General features: G+C 43.7%; 1 protein-coding gene across 1 annotated transcript in view; it reads right to left on the bottom strand.

Annotated features, from left to right (window-relative positions):
- The window catches only part of p3h2 (prolyl 3-hydroxylase 2), a 49,003-nt gene that overhangs the window by 5,405 nt on the left and 25,705 nt on the right, over window positions 1-17,893 (bottom strand). Inside the window, exons 2-5 of the mRNA XM_084011236.1 lie at window positions 10,020-10,172; window positions 9,164-9,353; window positions 3,441-3,572; window positions 2,119-2,246 (exon numbers count right to left, since the gene is read on the bottom strand). Coding sequence (XP_083867362.1) covers window positions 2,119-2,246; window positions 3,441-3,572; window positions 9,164-9,353; window positions 10,020-10,172 — 603 coding nt within the window. The remainder of the gene's footprint in view (window positions 1-2,118; window positions 2,247-3,440; window positions 3,573-9,163; window positions 9,354-10,019; window positions 10,173-17,893) is intronic.

Genomic DNA, 17,893 nt, shown 5'->3' with positions numbered 1-17,893 from the left:
AGACATTTTCAAAACTCTTAACTCTCTGTACTTCCTGTCTTCACCCTTTTCCCTCCCAAAATGAACAATTATGGGAAACGTAATGACTTTCTCTTTCGGCTGAGAGCCGTAGGACTAATGGTTTATGATGGCTTCTCTCTTTTGTCTCAGAGCGACAGTTTTACTACCGTTTACTGCCACGTAAAAAAAAAAAAAAACGTGGATGGAAGCAAAAAATCTGTGGGTTTCACAAGGCTTGGATCGTAGAGTATGGGGGCTGAAAACGATATGACGTTTGAGGGCAATAACTGATATAGAATGAAATAAACATCTTCCCTTGAATGTGATTATGAAAGATCTATGTGGTGAGTGAGACATTTTACAGCGAAAAGGACAAAATGTAGATTATAACTACAATATCCTAGAGTTGTTAGCACTGTTAGCTGCAAGCCGCCATCTCAGCCGTCCCATTGAGAGGCCACAGAGATTTCACAACTCTAATACAGATATATAGTCCACTAATATGAGCTGATTTACTGCTCTAGCTGTAGTTGTGTGTGTACATCTGAATGTTAATATGCTAGACATCCATCCATACAGGGTTTTTTATGTCTGTGTGAGAAAGGCAGACGCGGTTATGGTCGAGGCCGTCATGATGATTATTATGAAACTTGAGCATCCAGTAGCGTTTTTCCGGTGCTTTTCCAGCACCCTTAATACAAACAGCCCCCCCAAATTGTTCCAGACTTCTGTGGGCACTGTGACATGACTTTTCCTCCTCCACCGCCATTCCTGAAAGGCAGGATTCTTTGGCAGGGAGGCGGGTCGGGCCTGGCACTCAGATCTAGGGCTCTGTAAATGAGCTCCCCGAGGCCTGAGGGAGAGAGAGAGAGAGAGAGAGAGAGAGAGAGAGGGAGAGAGAGAGCACAGAGGGGAGAGGCGATCCGTGGGCCAGGCGACCGTACTGTAAACTGATGGGACTGGAAAGACTTGAGGGCTAGAAAAATGTAAGCTATGAGTAGAAAAACATGAGCGTGAGCTGCAACATGTCAGCCTCTTTATCACACACACACACACACACACACACACACACACACACACACACACACACACACACACACACACACACACACACACACACACACACACACACACACACACACACACACAATGTCCACTACACACTCACACATTCACACAGTGCTGCCTTGAGCCCCGCTCACTATAATGAGAACCAGGCTTTCTAGGAAAAAAAGGAGTTTTGTAATGGAGACTTAAACAAGGCGCTGCTTGACGTTTTTTAGAGCAGCTGACCAGGAGAGGACGAATCCTCGACCTGAAGTCTCTGATGGGCAGCCAGACGCTCAGCCTCTAATCAGTCAGAGCGTTATGAACACCGGGGGGGGGGCGAGGAAATAATAAAGAGCACGGCCAGAGGAAGAAATATGTTGTCGTAAACACGTTGACATAGTAAAAATCCGCTCGGTATTTCCAGCTGGATGTAGAACATATAGACGTGAAAAGCAAACTTTTAGAGGCAAACGCTCGCCAAGCAGCGAGGAGCGACTTCGTCCAAGAAATACAGCAAATATCCTGCTGCCTCCCTTCAAATCCACACTTTCCCTCTCCGTCTCTCAACCTCCACATTCACTGTGTGTATTGTTGAACTAAGTGGAGTCTATATGATCCTGAAAGATGTTGAATGTTTACATGACAGATGAGAACGAGGTATTTACTTATTTTAAACAACTCATTTTATTTTATTTTCTTAAGGAAACGTCCCGTGCAAAGTCCAAGGAGCAGTTTCGAGCATTTTAATATTTAAATTTTGAACTAGTTTTAATCTCTAAATCTTTCTAAACCTTCCTTACCTACATTACATTCGTCTAATTAAAATATCAACCTGTGTTTTATTGTCATATTAAAGCATTTTTTTAAACCTCTGGCATTTAAAATTAATGTACAATCCAAATAATTTATTGCAAATGATTGTTATAGCTCCCCATTTTTTCCTTATTCTAAACTCTTGTCCATTTATTCAGTCAGTCATTGATACTAATTCCCCTTTTCTCACCATCCGTCCTGGTATTTACCCTCTAACCTCCCCTCCCCATCCCACCAAAACCAGCAGATCCACACCTCTCTGGGCTTGCCGTCGTGTCCCAGCACCTCTCTGTAGTATTCCACGTTGTCCGTCATGAACTCCTCCCCCTCGTGGAATAACAGGTAGGTCAGGGCGCACTGTAGCGCCTCCTCCAGGCGTCCCACTGCAGACAGAAAGAAAGCCGTTAGACATATGAACACAATTAAAAGGTAATCTGTGGAGTGTTTTCTTTAACCTCTAGTAGCACCATGGATCTGTTTATTTACACGATACACAGTCCTGACAATGATTTCACGCTTCTACTGGCTTTCTACTGGAAACAAACAATTACTACAATGGAGGAAAAGCTGCACGACGGAGAATGGAAACACGACTGAAGTCTGTCAATGATGAAGTGAGACAAACAGCAGGAACGTCCTGTACCGTCTCCCTCAGTTTCATCATGTAAAAACACTTTTATTTGCATTCCTTCACACAGATGTATATGTTTTAAATGTTTAACATCTTCCTAACCATTTTTAAATATATCTTGCTTTAAAATGGACCATTAAAGTGAGAGAGGGGTGTTAATACTGAATTAACAATTGAAGTATACCAGCTCATATGCATGATTTGTTGCCTGTTAATCACCTTTTGTGTAAACGAGGAATGCAAAAAGTTTTAATATATTCACCATTATAATACAGTAAAATAACTGATCCAGTGAGATGTTTACATACACACACACACACACACACACACACACACACACACACACACACACACACACACACACACACACACACACACACACACACACACACACACACACACACACACACAGCGGCTGCTAGGAATCAAAGCCTCTCAGTGTGTTTGCACAGACCCAATAATCCACTTTGCTGTATTCGAGCCACATGCTTATGGGTCATTAAGTATAATCTGGTGATCTCACAACAGCTCAACACGCCGTCTACGCGTTCTTGTTCTGCCAACACCCTCGTCTGGAGGACTTCTTCACTACTTCAACAACGACAGAAGACTTGAGCCTATCCATTCATCGCTTCATTCACACGCACTCACAGAAACAAACAGCCGGAGGCTCCGGATCCGCCCAAATACAAGATAATGTCGTTCTTGTGAAACAATGACAAACGCAGCCAACTGATTGGCTCGGCCCGTCTGCAGCTCTTTGTGGTCAAGATGAGATCTTGTTTGTGCATGTATGTGAGTGTTTGAACTCTGGGGCGTATCCATCCTCTTTGTTCATTATGACAACAAGCATAGGCAGGCAGATGTGCCACACAGTGGTGCTTCTGTGGTTCGAATGAACTAGACATCCAGTAAAATGTCTGAGTGAGTGTATCATTCAACTCACGGTGGAAGTAGGCGAACTGAAGGTAGTCGTAGTGCAGAGGCAGGTAGTTCTCCATGGGCGAGAGGCGGCCGGGCCGGGTGGCGAGGTCTCGAACACACTCGTGTTCACAGTGCAGCACCTGAGTGAAGTGATCTGTGACACAAACGGTTTAAAGAGGTTAAAGATCAGCTTTCAGATCACCAGCTTCACGTTGAGATGATAAGACGCACATTAAAGCTGTCATAACAAGGCAGACCCCACTTTATCATCTATTTTACTCTAAACTGGACCATGATTTACTAAATGAACACGATGCTGCAATGAAGAAGACTTGCAACTAGTGATTGAGACCATGTTTAAAATGATTAATGAGGTTATAAATAATATATAAGGTAATAAAGTGAGTAGACTTCTATACAATGCCAAGGCAAGGCAAGGCAATTTTATTTGTATAGCACCATTCAACAACAGGGCAATTCAAAGTGCTTTACATAAAACATTAAAAGCATTGAAGAAAAAAAAGCATTAAAACAAGCCAATAATAAAATAAAGTTTAACATTTTAAAAAATAAACAAAAAAGAAATAATTAAAAAATCACTTTTTTTTGCAACCAGACGAGTCGCCACCTGCTGGCCTTTAGGAAGAATACAAATTTAAGGCACTTAAGGCGCCTGTTTTTTTCACAGCGTTTATACTGCAGTTACACTTTGTATGCCTAATACTGCTGGGCCTATTAAATCAATGAAAAACTCTGTGTGGTCTGTTGCAAATGTTATGCACCAATGCAGTATGGTCAGTATTACAGTATTTCCTGCCCACAGCCGTTAACTCTGCTGAGATCAGTGCTGTGATATCAGGGTTAAAGGACCACTCAAACAGCTGAAAGTAATAAATGACTGAGGAATCTAATGGAATCTAATAGCAGCAGATCTCCAGCTCATTACATTGACTTCACCATATTGATCCCTGCCAAACATGAGGGCAAGTTATTATGTGTGACAACCGTGTGTAAAACAGCTATTGAAAGTCGTTCTTGAAGTGCATCTGTTATGTTTTTTTTGTTCCCTGATGTCCAATTTGGGTGAAGGGTCTGTTATTTGTGAGGCAAAAACACTGGAATGAGTCTGACTGGATGAGTCTGTGTCAAATCAAACACAGCATGTCGGACATCATGTCGTTCCCTGTTGCTGTGATGGAGATCAACTTAATGTTTTCCCCTTTTTAACCACAAAGAGCTTTCATGTCTTTGTCTTCCCTAAAGGAGCGATAAAAAAAAAAACAGGATTCAACACCATCCGAGGAACGACGGATTTCACAAGACGCTACATATCATTTCCTTACGATGAGCCCCGAGAGGAGAGCTGTCAGACAGGACGATAGCATGCTTGTGTGTGTGTTTTGTGTGCGTGAATGTACAGTGAGGTCACTCTTGAGCAGCTGCAGCGCTGCTTTCCTCACCGTCGCACAGAGTTTAGGTTTGTTTCCATCCCTTCGTGAGTCTCAGAGGAGCAGAAACAGAATCACGTACGACTGTACGTTTCTTTTTTTCTGCTGAAAATCAAATCTCTACATGAGGAAGTCATCTATGAAGAAGATTCTCCTTTATTAAAACACACATCAGGGATTATATTACTCTAAAATTAAAAATACACATGTACATTTTAACACATGTAAACATCAGAATCACAGACTCCACTAGAGTGGTGCTATGGAAAATAATCCCCTGATTGTAAGTAAAACAAAGCGCAGCCAAAACTAATTACCTGGCTTTTCTGTGTTTATGCAACCCGGCCACACGTGTTTGAGACAAAGCACACTTGTCAGCAATTAAGTTGCGGCTGCTGCACAAAAAAAAGCCCACCTTCATTTCCAGAGAGGAAGGCCCGGCTACTCGCGTCACCAAAAGCACCAGAGTAGTAATGTAAAACGACATAATGATGTAATTATGATCCGGTGGACGAGCCTCCACATCAGAGAGTCTTTCTACAGGAAGTTATTGGCTGCAGACCATGTTGTGAAGAAGATCAAATAACGCACCACATACAATGTCAGCTTCATGCTCGTTACTGATGAGGCTCATTACAACGGTGACGACGAGGCTCCCCCTCTGAAACTGCCAGTGGCTGCTGGGCTGAGATGGAACTGTCCTATAGTGACCTCTGCTCTGTGGTGTTGAGCAGCAGGGAGAGGAAACAGCTGGAACCATAGCATCACTTCTTAAAGTTGCAGGCTACTCAAAATATATTAAACAGTAAACAATTAGAAGTCAAATTTGGTAAAAATGGACATCAAAAACTAAACTGTAAGTGAAATTATGGATCGTGCATGAAAAAGATTACAAAGTGGTAGAGGTGTAACGATTCATTCGATGCATCGATTGTCAGTCCTATCGATTCAATTAAATCGATCTGCTAAAATAAATAAATAGAATGAATCCTTTTAGATTCACCAATAATTGACATAAATGCGTTTAATCGGATGAATCGTGATTCTTAATTATGATTAATGTTTTAATATGTTTAAGACACTCTCTCCCCTGCCAGCATGTAGTCTATTGAATAATGTTAAAAATAACTGAACATTACGTTTTTGTATTCAGCATAAAATATTATGCAGGACTACTTTTTTATAGAATAAATATGTTAAATAAGTAATTCTGTGGACTGTTTATTTTTTCACCTTTCAGAAGAATACAGAGAGTCTCACTCGCATTATTGCATGTTTATTTCATGGATATAGAATTTTGGTTACAAGTTACTGAATCGAATCGAATCGTTCCAAAAAAAAAAAAAAATTTTGTCCTTGAATCGAATCGCTGTGAAGCCAAAGATTCACACCCCTACAAAGTGGTGTGTTCAGGTGTTAAACCTTGAATTTTTGACCTTCCAAAACTTGCTTTAACAAGCTGTCGAACAGAGAAAACACAGAACCTGTAAAAATAAAATATGAATAAAGTATAGGATACTTCTGAACCAGAAACTCAGAGCACCAAACAAAACCATTCAAGCCACCTTTTCAACTGGGATTCAACACAACAGGAACATTTGGGATTTGTATTTTTCAGGAATGCACAAAAATACCAGAATGTTCCTTTGTTGAATTTGTCAAAACATGCCATGCCATGCAAGCTAAATACTCCCCAAAATCAACATATTGATTCGGGCGGTCAGCAGGCTCTGGTATGTTCCATTAGAACATCATGTCTGAACACGTCTTACTGGCATCAGGGCTTTAGTGGCTCCCAAGGGCCTGCTATGTGGTCTCGCCTATTAAAGTCTTGTCAACATGCAGATGACATTACCGAGTTAAACCATAAAACCCTAAAATGTGGAATGTGTGCTGAATGCAAAAGCCCTACTATATATATATATGGGGGGTCGGGGGTCTCTGGATGCAGTTTTCCAGTTAATTTAATAATCCAGGACGTCAGTGCTGTGGTAAACCATACAACAACCAACAACATAAAATATTGCAACATATGCATGCAGAGGACCTTATGTCCCTGTTTGTGTTTATCTTCACCACAGATTACACTGGCCCCTGCTCCCATTCATACCACTACGCTCTGAAGTCTCAGCAGTCAGACATGTATTTACTTTCAAAGCCAAAGCACTGAAATATAAACCTCTGGACAGAAACATGTGGAATGTGCCAGAAAAATCTAAGCAACCTATGAAAACAAATATTGATCACATAAATTGAAGCTTTACTGTCATTAACAGTCTATACTTCCTGTTTGTCTTCTGCGGCCTTTTTGAATGTTGTGATTATAGTCTATGACTCTTTGATTCTATACTTCTTAACCACGATGAACAGATTCCAATGCAAAAATATATATAAGAAGAACACATATGTATAATTAAAGTCCTAGTTGGCAACATTTTTTTGATCATATTCACTGAAGCCGACACTACGCTCCGATAGAACAACTTAAATTATCTGGTTTTAGAAAAAAAGCGTGCCTCTATGTACACTAGAGCCTGTTGTTTGTTTTGCAAAGATCCGACAGAGCCCGGATCATCCTGTCCAATCAGCACGCAGGGCTGTGTTCGTGCACACACAGAGCCCCTCCCCCCTCGGGTCGTACCACTATCACTGGGGGGAGGCGGAGGGAAGTAGCAACAAGCTTCCAATTCCTCGTTAAAAACCGAAACGAGGAGGTACAAAACAACCAAGGAAAAGAAAACACCGGTGGAAAAGAAGGAAAAAAAGAAAGATGGCGACGGTGCCCGTGATAAAACCAGAGTCAACATCGGACCCACGTTTCAAAGGTGCCGTGATCTAAGGGGTTTCAAAGGGCAGGAAGTCGAGGGGGAGGAGCTCGGTGGTCGTGGGGGAGGAGCTCGGTGGTCGAGGGGAAGGAGCTCGGTTGTCATGGGGGAGGAGCTCGGTGGTCGTGGGGGAGGAGCCTGAGAGTTGGAAACATTCAAAATCTGACAGAGTGCCCTCCATCCGCCGGACTTGCCGACTGGGACTTTAAACAGAGTTTTTTCTTTTCTTTTTTTTTTATCCCTCCCTAGCCTTTTGACCCAGTGCCAACCGCCATCCAGCGCCAAGCCACTGCCAGTAGAGATTTGTCCAGCTAGTGAGCATGAAGGGTTTGTATGGCCTTGTCTAAGCATCCCGAGCTCCCTCTCAGCGCAACAAAGCCCAGCTCGGGCTCAGGGCCATGCAGAACCGTCACGTGTCCCTGGACCAGTCACGATAAGTTCACCAAATGTTTTAACTGCTAACCAAACCTGTCAGACACTTTAGAATCAACTAATGACAGCATTTACAAAACAACAGGGTTTTTAACATTTAAAATAATTAAAAAAAAATCAACAGGCAGGTTTATCTGAAGGCAGAGATCACCCAAGCCAGCTTGTAATGCATTGCAACATGCGGGAGGTAAGATATTGGTTCACACTGGCAATAAAATACCATAACATGCTGTTACGTTACAATAAAAACATACTGGAAAAGCTTGAACGTTTGCCACCGCATCATTTACTTTCTCACGGTGTTTGGGTGGGTTTTTCAAACCGGTGCCAGCTGTCGTATCATGTTGTTGAGAATGTAACACAAAGAGGGTGTAAATAATCCAAACCAGAAGATAAACAAGAAATTCCTGGTTTGAATTAGAAACTCGGGAGTGTAAATAGTTCAAATAGTTATAAAAAAAAAAAAAAAATACAGCTGATTGTACCAACTAAAATCCACATCATGTCAATCTGTTTGCTGGGATTTTAATGCAATATATACGGAGCTATTATTACCCTGGATATTTACATATATTGACCTATAAATAGATTATTGTTGAAGAGGTTTTTATTCAAGTTATCCAGGTGTCGACTCTTACTGTGATGGGAATATGTATGAAGCAAGACATGTCTCCTTGAAGCAAGGAGACCTCTGGAGATGGTAGATGTCTTATGCAAAAATATTTATTGATGCCCGATGGCCATCGTGAGAATCAAGGTTTGAGCTGTACAACAGTTCTGAACTCAACATTACAGTTTCAACCCCAAGTCTGCCTCCTTCCCTCCTGGGAGAGCATGAAAGTTATCTTGAGGAAGCTGCCACGCCGTCTGTATTATGTCGGGGTTAAAGGGAAGAACTTTGTGTTCGGCCCTGAGAGAGTGTCTTGTTTGTGAGCTTGCCTCGCCTGGAGAAGCAGACACTTAATAACTAATTAAATGTGAACCTATTCATAAGATGCCATGTATTAATATTACACTGAGGGAATCGGGTATACACGTACCTGATACAAGTTCATGGAGGCTGTAGCGGTAGCGGAGGTAGTCGTGGCTCTCAAACCTCTGCGGCCACTGACACAGAGCCCGGCACTCCGAGTCGGCTTTATAATACTCCACCAAGGCCTCCTCGAACAGAGCGATGGATGCTTCGTGTTCGCCTTTATCGTACAACCGCACAGCTGCTGTGAAGGAGCACTGAGGAGAGACGGAGGAGCATGAGAGTTAGTATGAACTCGTTAAGCAAAGCTCTTCGTTACATAACAGTGTAATGAGGTATTTGTTTTTTTGACAGTTTTATACGAGCATTTTCTTTTTAAAGTCCTCTGGTACAAATCAAGCTTTCTGCAGAAACAATCATTTGTTTGGAATCAGCAGAAGAAGAGATGGGTGGGTTAACCAAAAACAGACGGGACTGCAGTCACTTTAGGTATTTATTTATAATCCGTAATATTCATGCATTTCTGGTTATCAAAGAAAAGCTTTTGGATTGAAAAGTAACACAGGAACTTTAATTATACACTTGAATGGTAATGTGACAATTTATACCTGAAAATAGATTTTTCTATTCAATTTTCTTACAATTTTTTACTGTTACTCCCTACATTTTAAAGCAAATATGAATATAATGAAATGAGACTGTTGAATGAATGAGAGCACAAAGGATCCAAAACGTATCAGGGCTACACCACACCCAGCACTAAAAGAGTTTCCACTCATTAAATCCAAGTGCCATCATAATAGCTGTACTTTTCCTGTTTGGCTACTTCAACTTCAAGTCTTTATACCAGACAATTTGGCCAGAATTGGAAACATCAATAGGTAGGAGGCATGAAAAGAGATAATTCATATTTCATGGCCCACCTGGTGAGGTCGAGCTTCTCGATCCACAAACTGCTCCTCCTTAACGCCCTGCTGGTCTTTGTACTGCTCCAGGTTCTGACCCATCTCCACGTGTTCTGGGTTGGCCTGGAAGTAAGTGTGAGCGGCCGCCGCTGCCTCGTCAGGCTGCTTCAGCTGGAGGGAGAAGCAGAGAGAGAGAGACGTTATTCAATTAATAATAACATAGTTTCAAAATATGTGACCCGAGATCCAATTCAAACAGAAAGTGAATTTCATAAAAATGAGGAAAAACAGGCCGCACGCTGTCACACAAACACTCGAATGTTTCCTAGAAATCTTGAAAAATATTTACATGAAATACGTCACGTTCCTGCCTTTGATTCATTAGAAAACAGAAGAAGTGACGCACCGTTCTCGTCCACATCCTGTGATTAGAGAAGGCCACAACTATAACAGTTTACTGTTGCTGCAGCTCATGTGATGGATGAGCTGTCTGCACTCAAAGCATATGAACATACGGACGTTGGGAATAAAATAAATCACCGCAGGCCTCCCATCCTCTTCTCTAGGAAATGTATTGAAAATAAACACGTGAGAAACAGAGACTGTTGTGCTCTTTGGCCTAGAAACGTCCCGAACACAGCAACATAATAAGAAAAGAGAAAACACAGGCTGTAGATACTGACACCACCACTTCTCCTGGGTCAGAAGTGATGATAGAAAAGGATGCTCTTTCAATCAGTAAATACATCGTTTTTGTGTTTGTTTTTGAAAATTTGATCTGTAGTAAAAGTTGCTCTTTTGTTCCTTAAAAACACTTTCAAAACATTTCAGAAGATCTGGACCATCACAACATGGCGGGTCGTTATCAGACCAGATCCTAATCACGCTCAAGCCTCAACACGGGTCTCCTCTCGCACAAACAGCCAGAGGAAAACACTTCGAGATACACACCTTTGCTGCAAAGCATGAGACAGAAATAACTTCATAGTCGTGATGTGTTTGACAGGAACTGAACCAAATCGTGAGTCGAGAAGGAAACAGAAAACAGAAGAAAGATGAACGAAGGCGGTGAAGGTTTTTGAACCTCACTTGCAGCAACTTCATCTAATCCACAGCATCCCAGAGAGACATCCGACTGCATTTGTTTTAATCCTTCATGTTCCCAACAGGTGCAAATGTAAAGCAGATCCAAGTGTCTCACAGCCGAGGAGGTCACTCCGTCCACGGCTGCCAAAAGCGTAACTGGCTGAGGGAGCTCCGCGACATACTCGGACCCCCGTTCTGCTACTCTCATCCACGTTTGCCAAGAAAGGAAATGTGTTGTTGTGGAAACCTTTGTGCTCTCCGTTTGGTTTCCGTAAGAGCAGATAAAGCTCGGGAATTCCTGCTCCTATTCAAGATTTGGGTGTAGCTCAGCAGATGGACTCTATTTCTGCTGACCCATGTAGATGCAAAAACAATGTTTCCACAAAGTCTGCACAATACATCATGAGACACAAACTGATCTGATAGAAGAGGCAGGAATTCCTTTTTCCCCAGAAACGACCCCCGTCTTCCCCTAGAGCGACTCCCCTGGGACACAGTTCAGTCTCTTTTATGGGAGAAGAGAACAGCTGGACACGCTCGGTGACATGTACAAGGCCAACGGGTCGAGGTGGATTCCTGGTCGGATCACCTCGTACGCGACTCAGTGACTCAACATATCAGTTGGAGATCAATATTCATCTTCAGACAGAAAAAGTACAGCAGGATTAATATCCTGCAGCAGGTTAAAAACCCATTTACTGACTGAGCTCTTATGAAATCTAAAGATATAAATCACAAGTAGACATGGACACACAATAAAACGTGGGATGCATTCATCACTGATGAAGGATGGTGCAATCTCAAGCACCCGACCCCGGATCTATCACGTGTCCTCTGCTGCTGCATTCCTAGAAAGACCCCCGAGGTCGTTCAGGGCGAACATCCGCCTTAAAGACACTATTGTGGACCTGGCCTTCATGGATATGTTCAGTCTGGACTCCCAGAGACTAAACAGCAAAGATCGGAGCGGCTGTGGTGTACACAGGAGGGAGGAGGCAAGTGGGGTCTGCAGCCACTCACCTGCCTCCACCTCCTCTGGCCCCGGATGCCCCCAGCACCTCCGGGACAACCTGGCTCAGGCCAGAGGAAGAGGAGGAGGAGGAGGAGGAAGGGAATTACTCGACTACAGTACGCCATCCCAACACCAGCACAGCTGTGGTCGGCCACTGCCAGATCTGAGACGAGACATCCCAAAAAACCCGGGAATCTTCGACACCGGAGACTCTCTGTGTTTTTCCTGTGAGTTTTAGTGCGATGACAAAACGGTACATTTCCATGTGACAAGTAAAACATATCCTGTCCAGGAGTTATCTGAACCAGACCTGATCCCGAATAGATTTACAATCCTAATTTTAAATAGCACCTGAGTTCCCACATAAAAGATGGTCGCTACTTTTTCATGGAGACGGATAGTTTCAACATGGAGGATTTCTCGGAGTCGGAATACTGCAACAAAAATAAAAAATAGTCAAAGCTTGGAGATTCTGAATTGAAAACACATGCTCATATATCAACCGGAGCAGAGTGAAAGGTTGAAACACCCCCTCAGGATGACGGAGCAAATATCAAATCATGGGGTTTAAAGTGAGATCGCCATCATTCTGAAGAGTGTGATGGAAAACAACTGCCATCCCAGAAGCAGGAGTGTGTGGGTAACTGAAGTGTACTCGCCTCGCCCGTCTCTGCCCCCGAGGGGGAAGTGGATACTATGAAAATAACTTGAATTGGAACCTGGCCTTTGTTCGCCGTTGTGCTTCTTTTCTCCGTGAAAGAGAAACGGATGAAATCCATATATTCTTCAACTTGCAAGTCAGTGTGTTACAAATACATAGAAGAATAATAGCAAGTAAACAGACATATTTGATGAATTAAGAAATTAAAACTTTACAAGATTTAAAACCAAAGCCACACTAAAACTCTGCTATGAAAAGCAAATGTGTACATCTTGTTCATAAGTAAAACATTTTTTCTCCCCTCTCATGAATTTCAAAGGAGCACCTGTGGAGGTGAATAACTAGCACTCAGTCCGAGTCCTCGGTTTGCCCTCCTCGCTAAACAGCGAGCCGTGTCGGAGCCGCTGGACCGCCCTGCCACTCTGAGAGACGTGCTCTTGATGTGGCCGGCGAGGGGAGCGCCAAGGCAAACGCACCATTTGCATGCTTTTCACCTCTGGGCCCTCTAGCCTCATTCACGGGTATGTAAATAGGCTTGGACCGGCGCCACAGATGCAGAGATGATGTCGGGACAAACACTCGCGTATCCCTGAAGCCACAAACGAGCCGAGGTGGCTCGTCAGAGGCAGAGCTACCACCCGAAGAGATTAGAGAGGAGCTGGCAACGGGTGTGAGCTTCAAGACAACCGCGGTGAACACTTAAGGGTTTCTTCAGATGCCGGGAGGTTGGGAAAGTCTTGTGAAGTAGACAGAGGTTAGCGTCCAGGTTAACAGCGGACATGAGAACAGCTGTAATAAATCAGACGACGTCCGCGTGCCGAGAGGATTTCAAGGTGAAAGGGAGTCCTTCAGACCTCCCGGTTCGAGTCCAAAGGTCAGATCCCCCTCCCCTCACGCCACAACCCTGGGAGATAGGATGAAAGGACGGAGCTTTTTCCCGAAATCTACAAAACGACATTCACACCCACTTCACACTGCCTATGATTGGCCAGATGTGCAGGAGTTCTCAGGAGTTTTGGACGGATCAACTTTTGTTGCGAGGCGATACAAAGTCCACATTGTCCAATCAAATCTGTCAAATTGCTTTCGTCAGTAAACAACACATTATTCACTCAGGAATTTAGCAGGATGGCAGTATTTGATTGGCTCTACGTTAACCTTGAGGCACGACTCAAGTTGGACTTCCTGGATCGCAGTTGATCCTCTCGGCGGTACCTGGAACAATACACGCACACCATTCCAGTCTGAGCTCCACTCAAGTCCTTACATCTTCCAGCTGCAGTTAAATTAAAACCACTTAGCCTGTTGAATCTGCATCGAATCACTACTGGCTACCTACAGTACAGCGAGGGACACACCGCTTTGCACATTCCAGCTGAAAACATCTGCGTGCGTGACGCATTCGATACAACCAATGAGGGGGTTTAAGGCCGGTCGTGGTTGTCTGCTCGGGAAAGGTCAACGTGATACAGCTGTTTAGGAATGTGCTGCCGAGGAAACATACATACACACGACAAAAACATGCCAACAGCTCGACCTAAGCTGGTAAAAAAGAAAACAAAGTCCTTTAATGTGTCCTCAAATCACATTAAAGTGGAACTTTAATCAGTATTGAAAAGCAGACATATAATATATTACCAATCTGAAACTATGGACTTTAGAACCACAAGGAAAGACGTCTCTTCTGGGCCCTGAACATCCCAAACTATGGACTTTAGAACCACAAGGAAAGACGTCTCTTCTGGGCCCTGAACATCCCAACCGTCTGTCGTATCCAGAAAGGGTTTTAATATTTACTCCCATGCAAACACAGTAGTCACTTTTGCTGACCGCACCAAAAGCAACGTTTGCCGTCACTAAACCAATATTTGTGTGACGAGGTGGAGGGCTTGTATTCGTCACAAAGGTATTCATCCCCCAAACGAGCAAGGAAACCACATAATTATCTCTCTCTGGCTCGAGAGCAGACATAACAGAGCCAAAACGTTTCAGCAGGCAAGACACATGAGGTGAACGTTATGATAAAGGGAGGAAAGTCAATGTTTGAGTTTATCAAATGGATCGTGGCCGGAGATACACTGTTGCTTCATGCTTGGCTGCAAACCGAGAGGAGGTGCTGGGTGTCGAGACTGTGTCTGCAGCTCAGACCATCCACAGATAATATATACGTTTCTCATACAGCTGTTTGTTTGAGATGTAAATGAGAAATAAATGTTTTATTTCTCAAAGTATCAAAAATTATTTATTTGGAATGGATGCCAAAACTTGTATTCATTAGATCTGCAACAATTAGTCGATGAAAGGTATATTAATCTACTTTATCAAGTAAAAATGTTTTAGGGACACACTATTCATATCACACTTGCTTATTATAGGCAATAATGCAATAATGTACAAAATAAAGTCCTAAGTCACAGAACATCCCTTCGAAGCAAGAATAAAATTGTAACAAAACGTTCCTTTAATTTAAATCAGCGCTGCATTCACTTTCACACATTTTCCTCCAAGCTATTTAACAAATATATGCAACAAAATAAGATTTCCAATATGTTTCTCCTTCTTCACTTTCAGTGCTTTTTCCCTTGGCCCATACTGTGTATTACTCCTCCAGTCTGGACAGCTCCCAAATGTGAAGCCAAAACATTTTAACTTTATTAGATATGCAAAATTATGTTTTACAGACCAAACAATGAATCAGTTAACATAGAAATTAACAAAATAATTCATAATGAAAATTAATAGTTCGTGGCATCACTAATATTGGTTTAAAAATCACAACACACACAGTGGTCGTTCTATCAACAATGTACTTGTGGTTTTCACTGTTAAGATCTATTTAATTCCTCAGTTTCAAGCTTGAGAAAACTTTTAAGAGGCTGGGACTTTGAAGTGGGCGTCTCGTTGAGAAGAAGAACATTTCACGATACTCGCAAATCGTTAACAAATGGCTCGGCGTTACATTTTCCTAGCGTGGAAAGCTGCATATCGAAGGACTCCCATCAAACGGAGCTTTTTATTGCCAGTGATAACTGCAGCAGCTATGCTGAGTGGAGGCGCTGGCACGAGCGACTCACTGAAGGAAAAACTGTGTCTGATTACCTCCCCGTGAGGCGAGCGCCACTTCCTTCCACCCTGGATCCTTTCAGAAAAAGGAGCACGGCCAGCACACGTTTGATTGACGATTCAAGGAACTTCAGAAATCCCTGGAAAGTCTGGAAAACAACTTAAGTCGGTTTTTGAGTGTTTACACTGGAAGATCGGCGTTTGTAAGACATTACGTGGACCCCCCGAGATATCCAGCTTCAGTCGGGTTGGACAAGATGAAGGAGACACGCACACACACACACACACACACACACACACACACACACACACACACACACACACACACACACACACACACACACACACACACACACACACACACACACACACACACACACACACGGAGGCAAACGGGTGCTCATGATGTATGTGTGAAGCTAATTGGACAGGAAAACGCTACAGCCTCTACAAATTAACCTCTCCATCAAGCTCCCCTTAAGTCTTTCGTTCCATTAACTCGCTAGCTTTCATGGGCAAAAGGCCATTTCAGACGCGTGCTTACTGTATACACACACACACACACACACACACACACACACACACACACACACACACACACACACACACACACACACACACACACACACACACACACACACACACACACACACACCAGGCATAATGTCTTTACTGTACACGGGGGAGGTGTGAATTAGTCGCTTGATGATCGCAGCTAAATGAACCAGACAAGGGGTTTATTTTCTGCTCCGCCGCTGTATCAAGTAACACCGTAACACAAGGACCTGGACTGTGACTCGGTCTCTGCCGTGCCAGCCGTCAGGAAACCGGGGCCGGCCGGTTCGCCGTGTACTTTACACGCAACACGGCTAACCGGTTCAGCACATGCTGTGGAAAGAAAACCGAGGGGGAGCTTTAGTGATGTCATGGGGAAACGTCATCCACCTTGATGTCCTCCCTCCCTCCTCTCTCTCTCATCTGTCCATCCTGTTGACAGCTCAGCACAGTGGCCTCTTTCTGCCTGTCCTCACCCCACCCTGCGTGTTCCTCCTATAAGGCAAGGTCAAAGGAATGCCAGGAAAAGGCCTCACCGTTGTCGCCGCTAAAAAGCCTCTTTCATTCCTCCCTGATGTATGTGATGGACGCGGGAGGCTCGACGGTGCTCGCTCCTTCCTTCGCCGGGCCTCCACCCGTCAACCCGCTTTAAAAATACCCCGACAGGCAGAGGCTGCACATCCAAAAGAAAACAGTGAGCGGAGCAATAATAATGCCACTGTACAGCGGAGCACCGTTGGCGGGCGGTGAGCTCCGAAGCTGCTGGCTTTGATTAGGAAGGAAAAATGAGTGATATTTCTGAATGTGGAACTCATGATCCATAAGTTATCAAAACACGGGTCCATAATGAGCTGATCTGAGATCAGGCAACTGTTGTTTCCACATGTGTAGTGTCTGCTGACATCATTTGGGATGTGGAGGGGGAATGACTGCTCCCATTATCCTCTCCATCTCCAGTGACGAGGGCCCAGTTAGCTTGTGTGGCGTCTCACTGTTAACTCCCACAAAGCTTTTTAACTCCGAGCTGTCCCGAGGCCACCCGACACCACGTCAGCTACTGTATCCGTAGTCAACCATCACGCTCTTTCCCCATGTCTGATCCCGCTTCCTGGGCCGTTTCAGAACAAGGCCAGCTTTGTGTGGAAAAAGCTCAAAAAACACAAGGTGTGTACGTTTTAAGCAGTGCAGACGGGGTGGAAAATCACCTCTAATGTCTTCCTCCCTCCCCCGCCGCCAACATGCCCTCCTCCCGACACCTCGCTCACGTTCCCATCCCAAAATACAGTAACACACACACACACACACACACACTTTTCTCTAAAAACGGCTGCGTACGCCCACTGACCTACGTCTTATTTTAACACTACAATCCTCTGATCTCACGCTCCGCCGGTTTCCATTCACATAAAGGTGCCTTTTTTCGAGACTGGAAAAACACACCCAGAAATCCAAAATGCAGCTAACAGTTGGGTTTTGTCTCTCTAACTTTGCCTTCGGTCGAGGCGGTGTGTGTAT

The sequence above is a fragment of the Eutrigla gurnardus genome (assembly GCF_963514095.1).
Source record: "Eutrigla gurnardus genome assembly, chromosome: 6".
NCBI lineage: Eukaryota > Metazoa > Chordata > Actinopteri > Perciformes > Triglidae > Eutrigla > Eutrigla gurnardus.
Note: the sequence above shows the minus strand (reverse complement) of the source record. Positions and strands in the feature narration are given on the sequence as shown.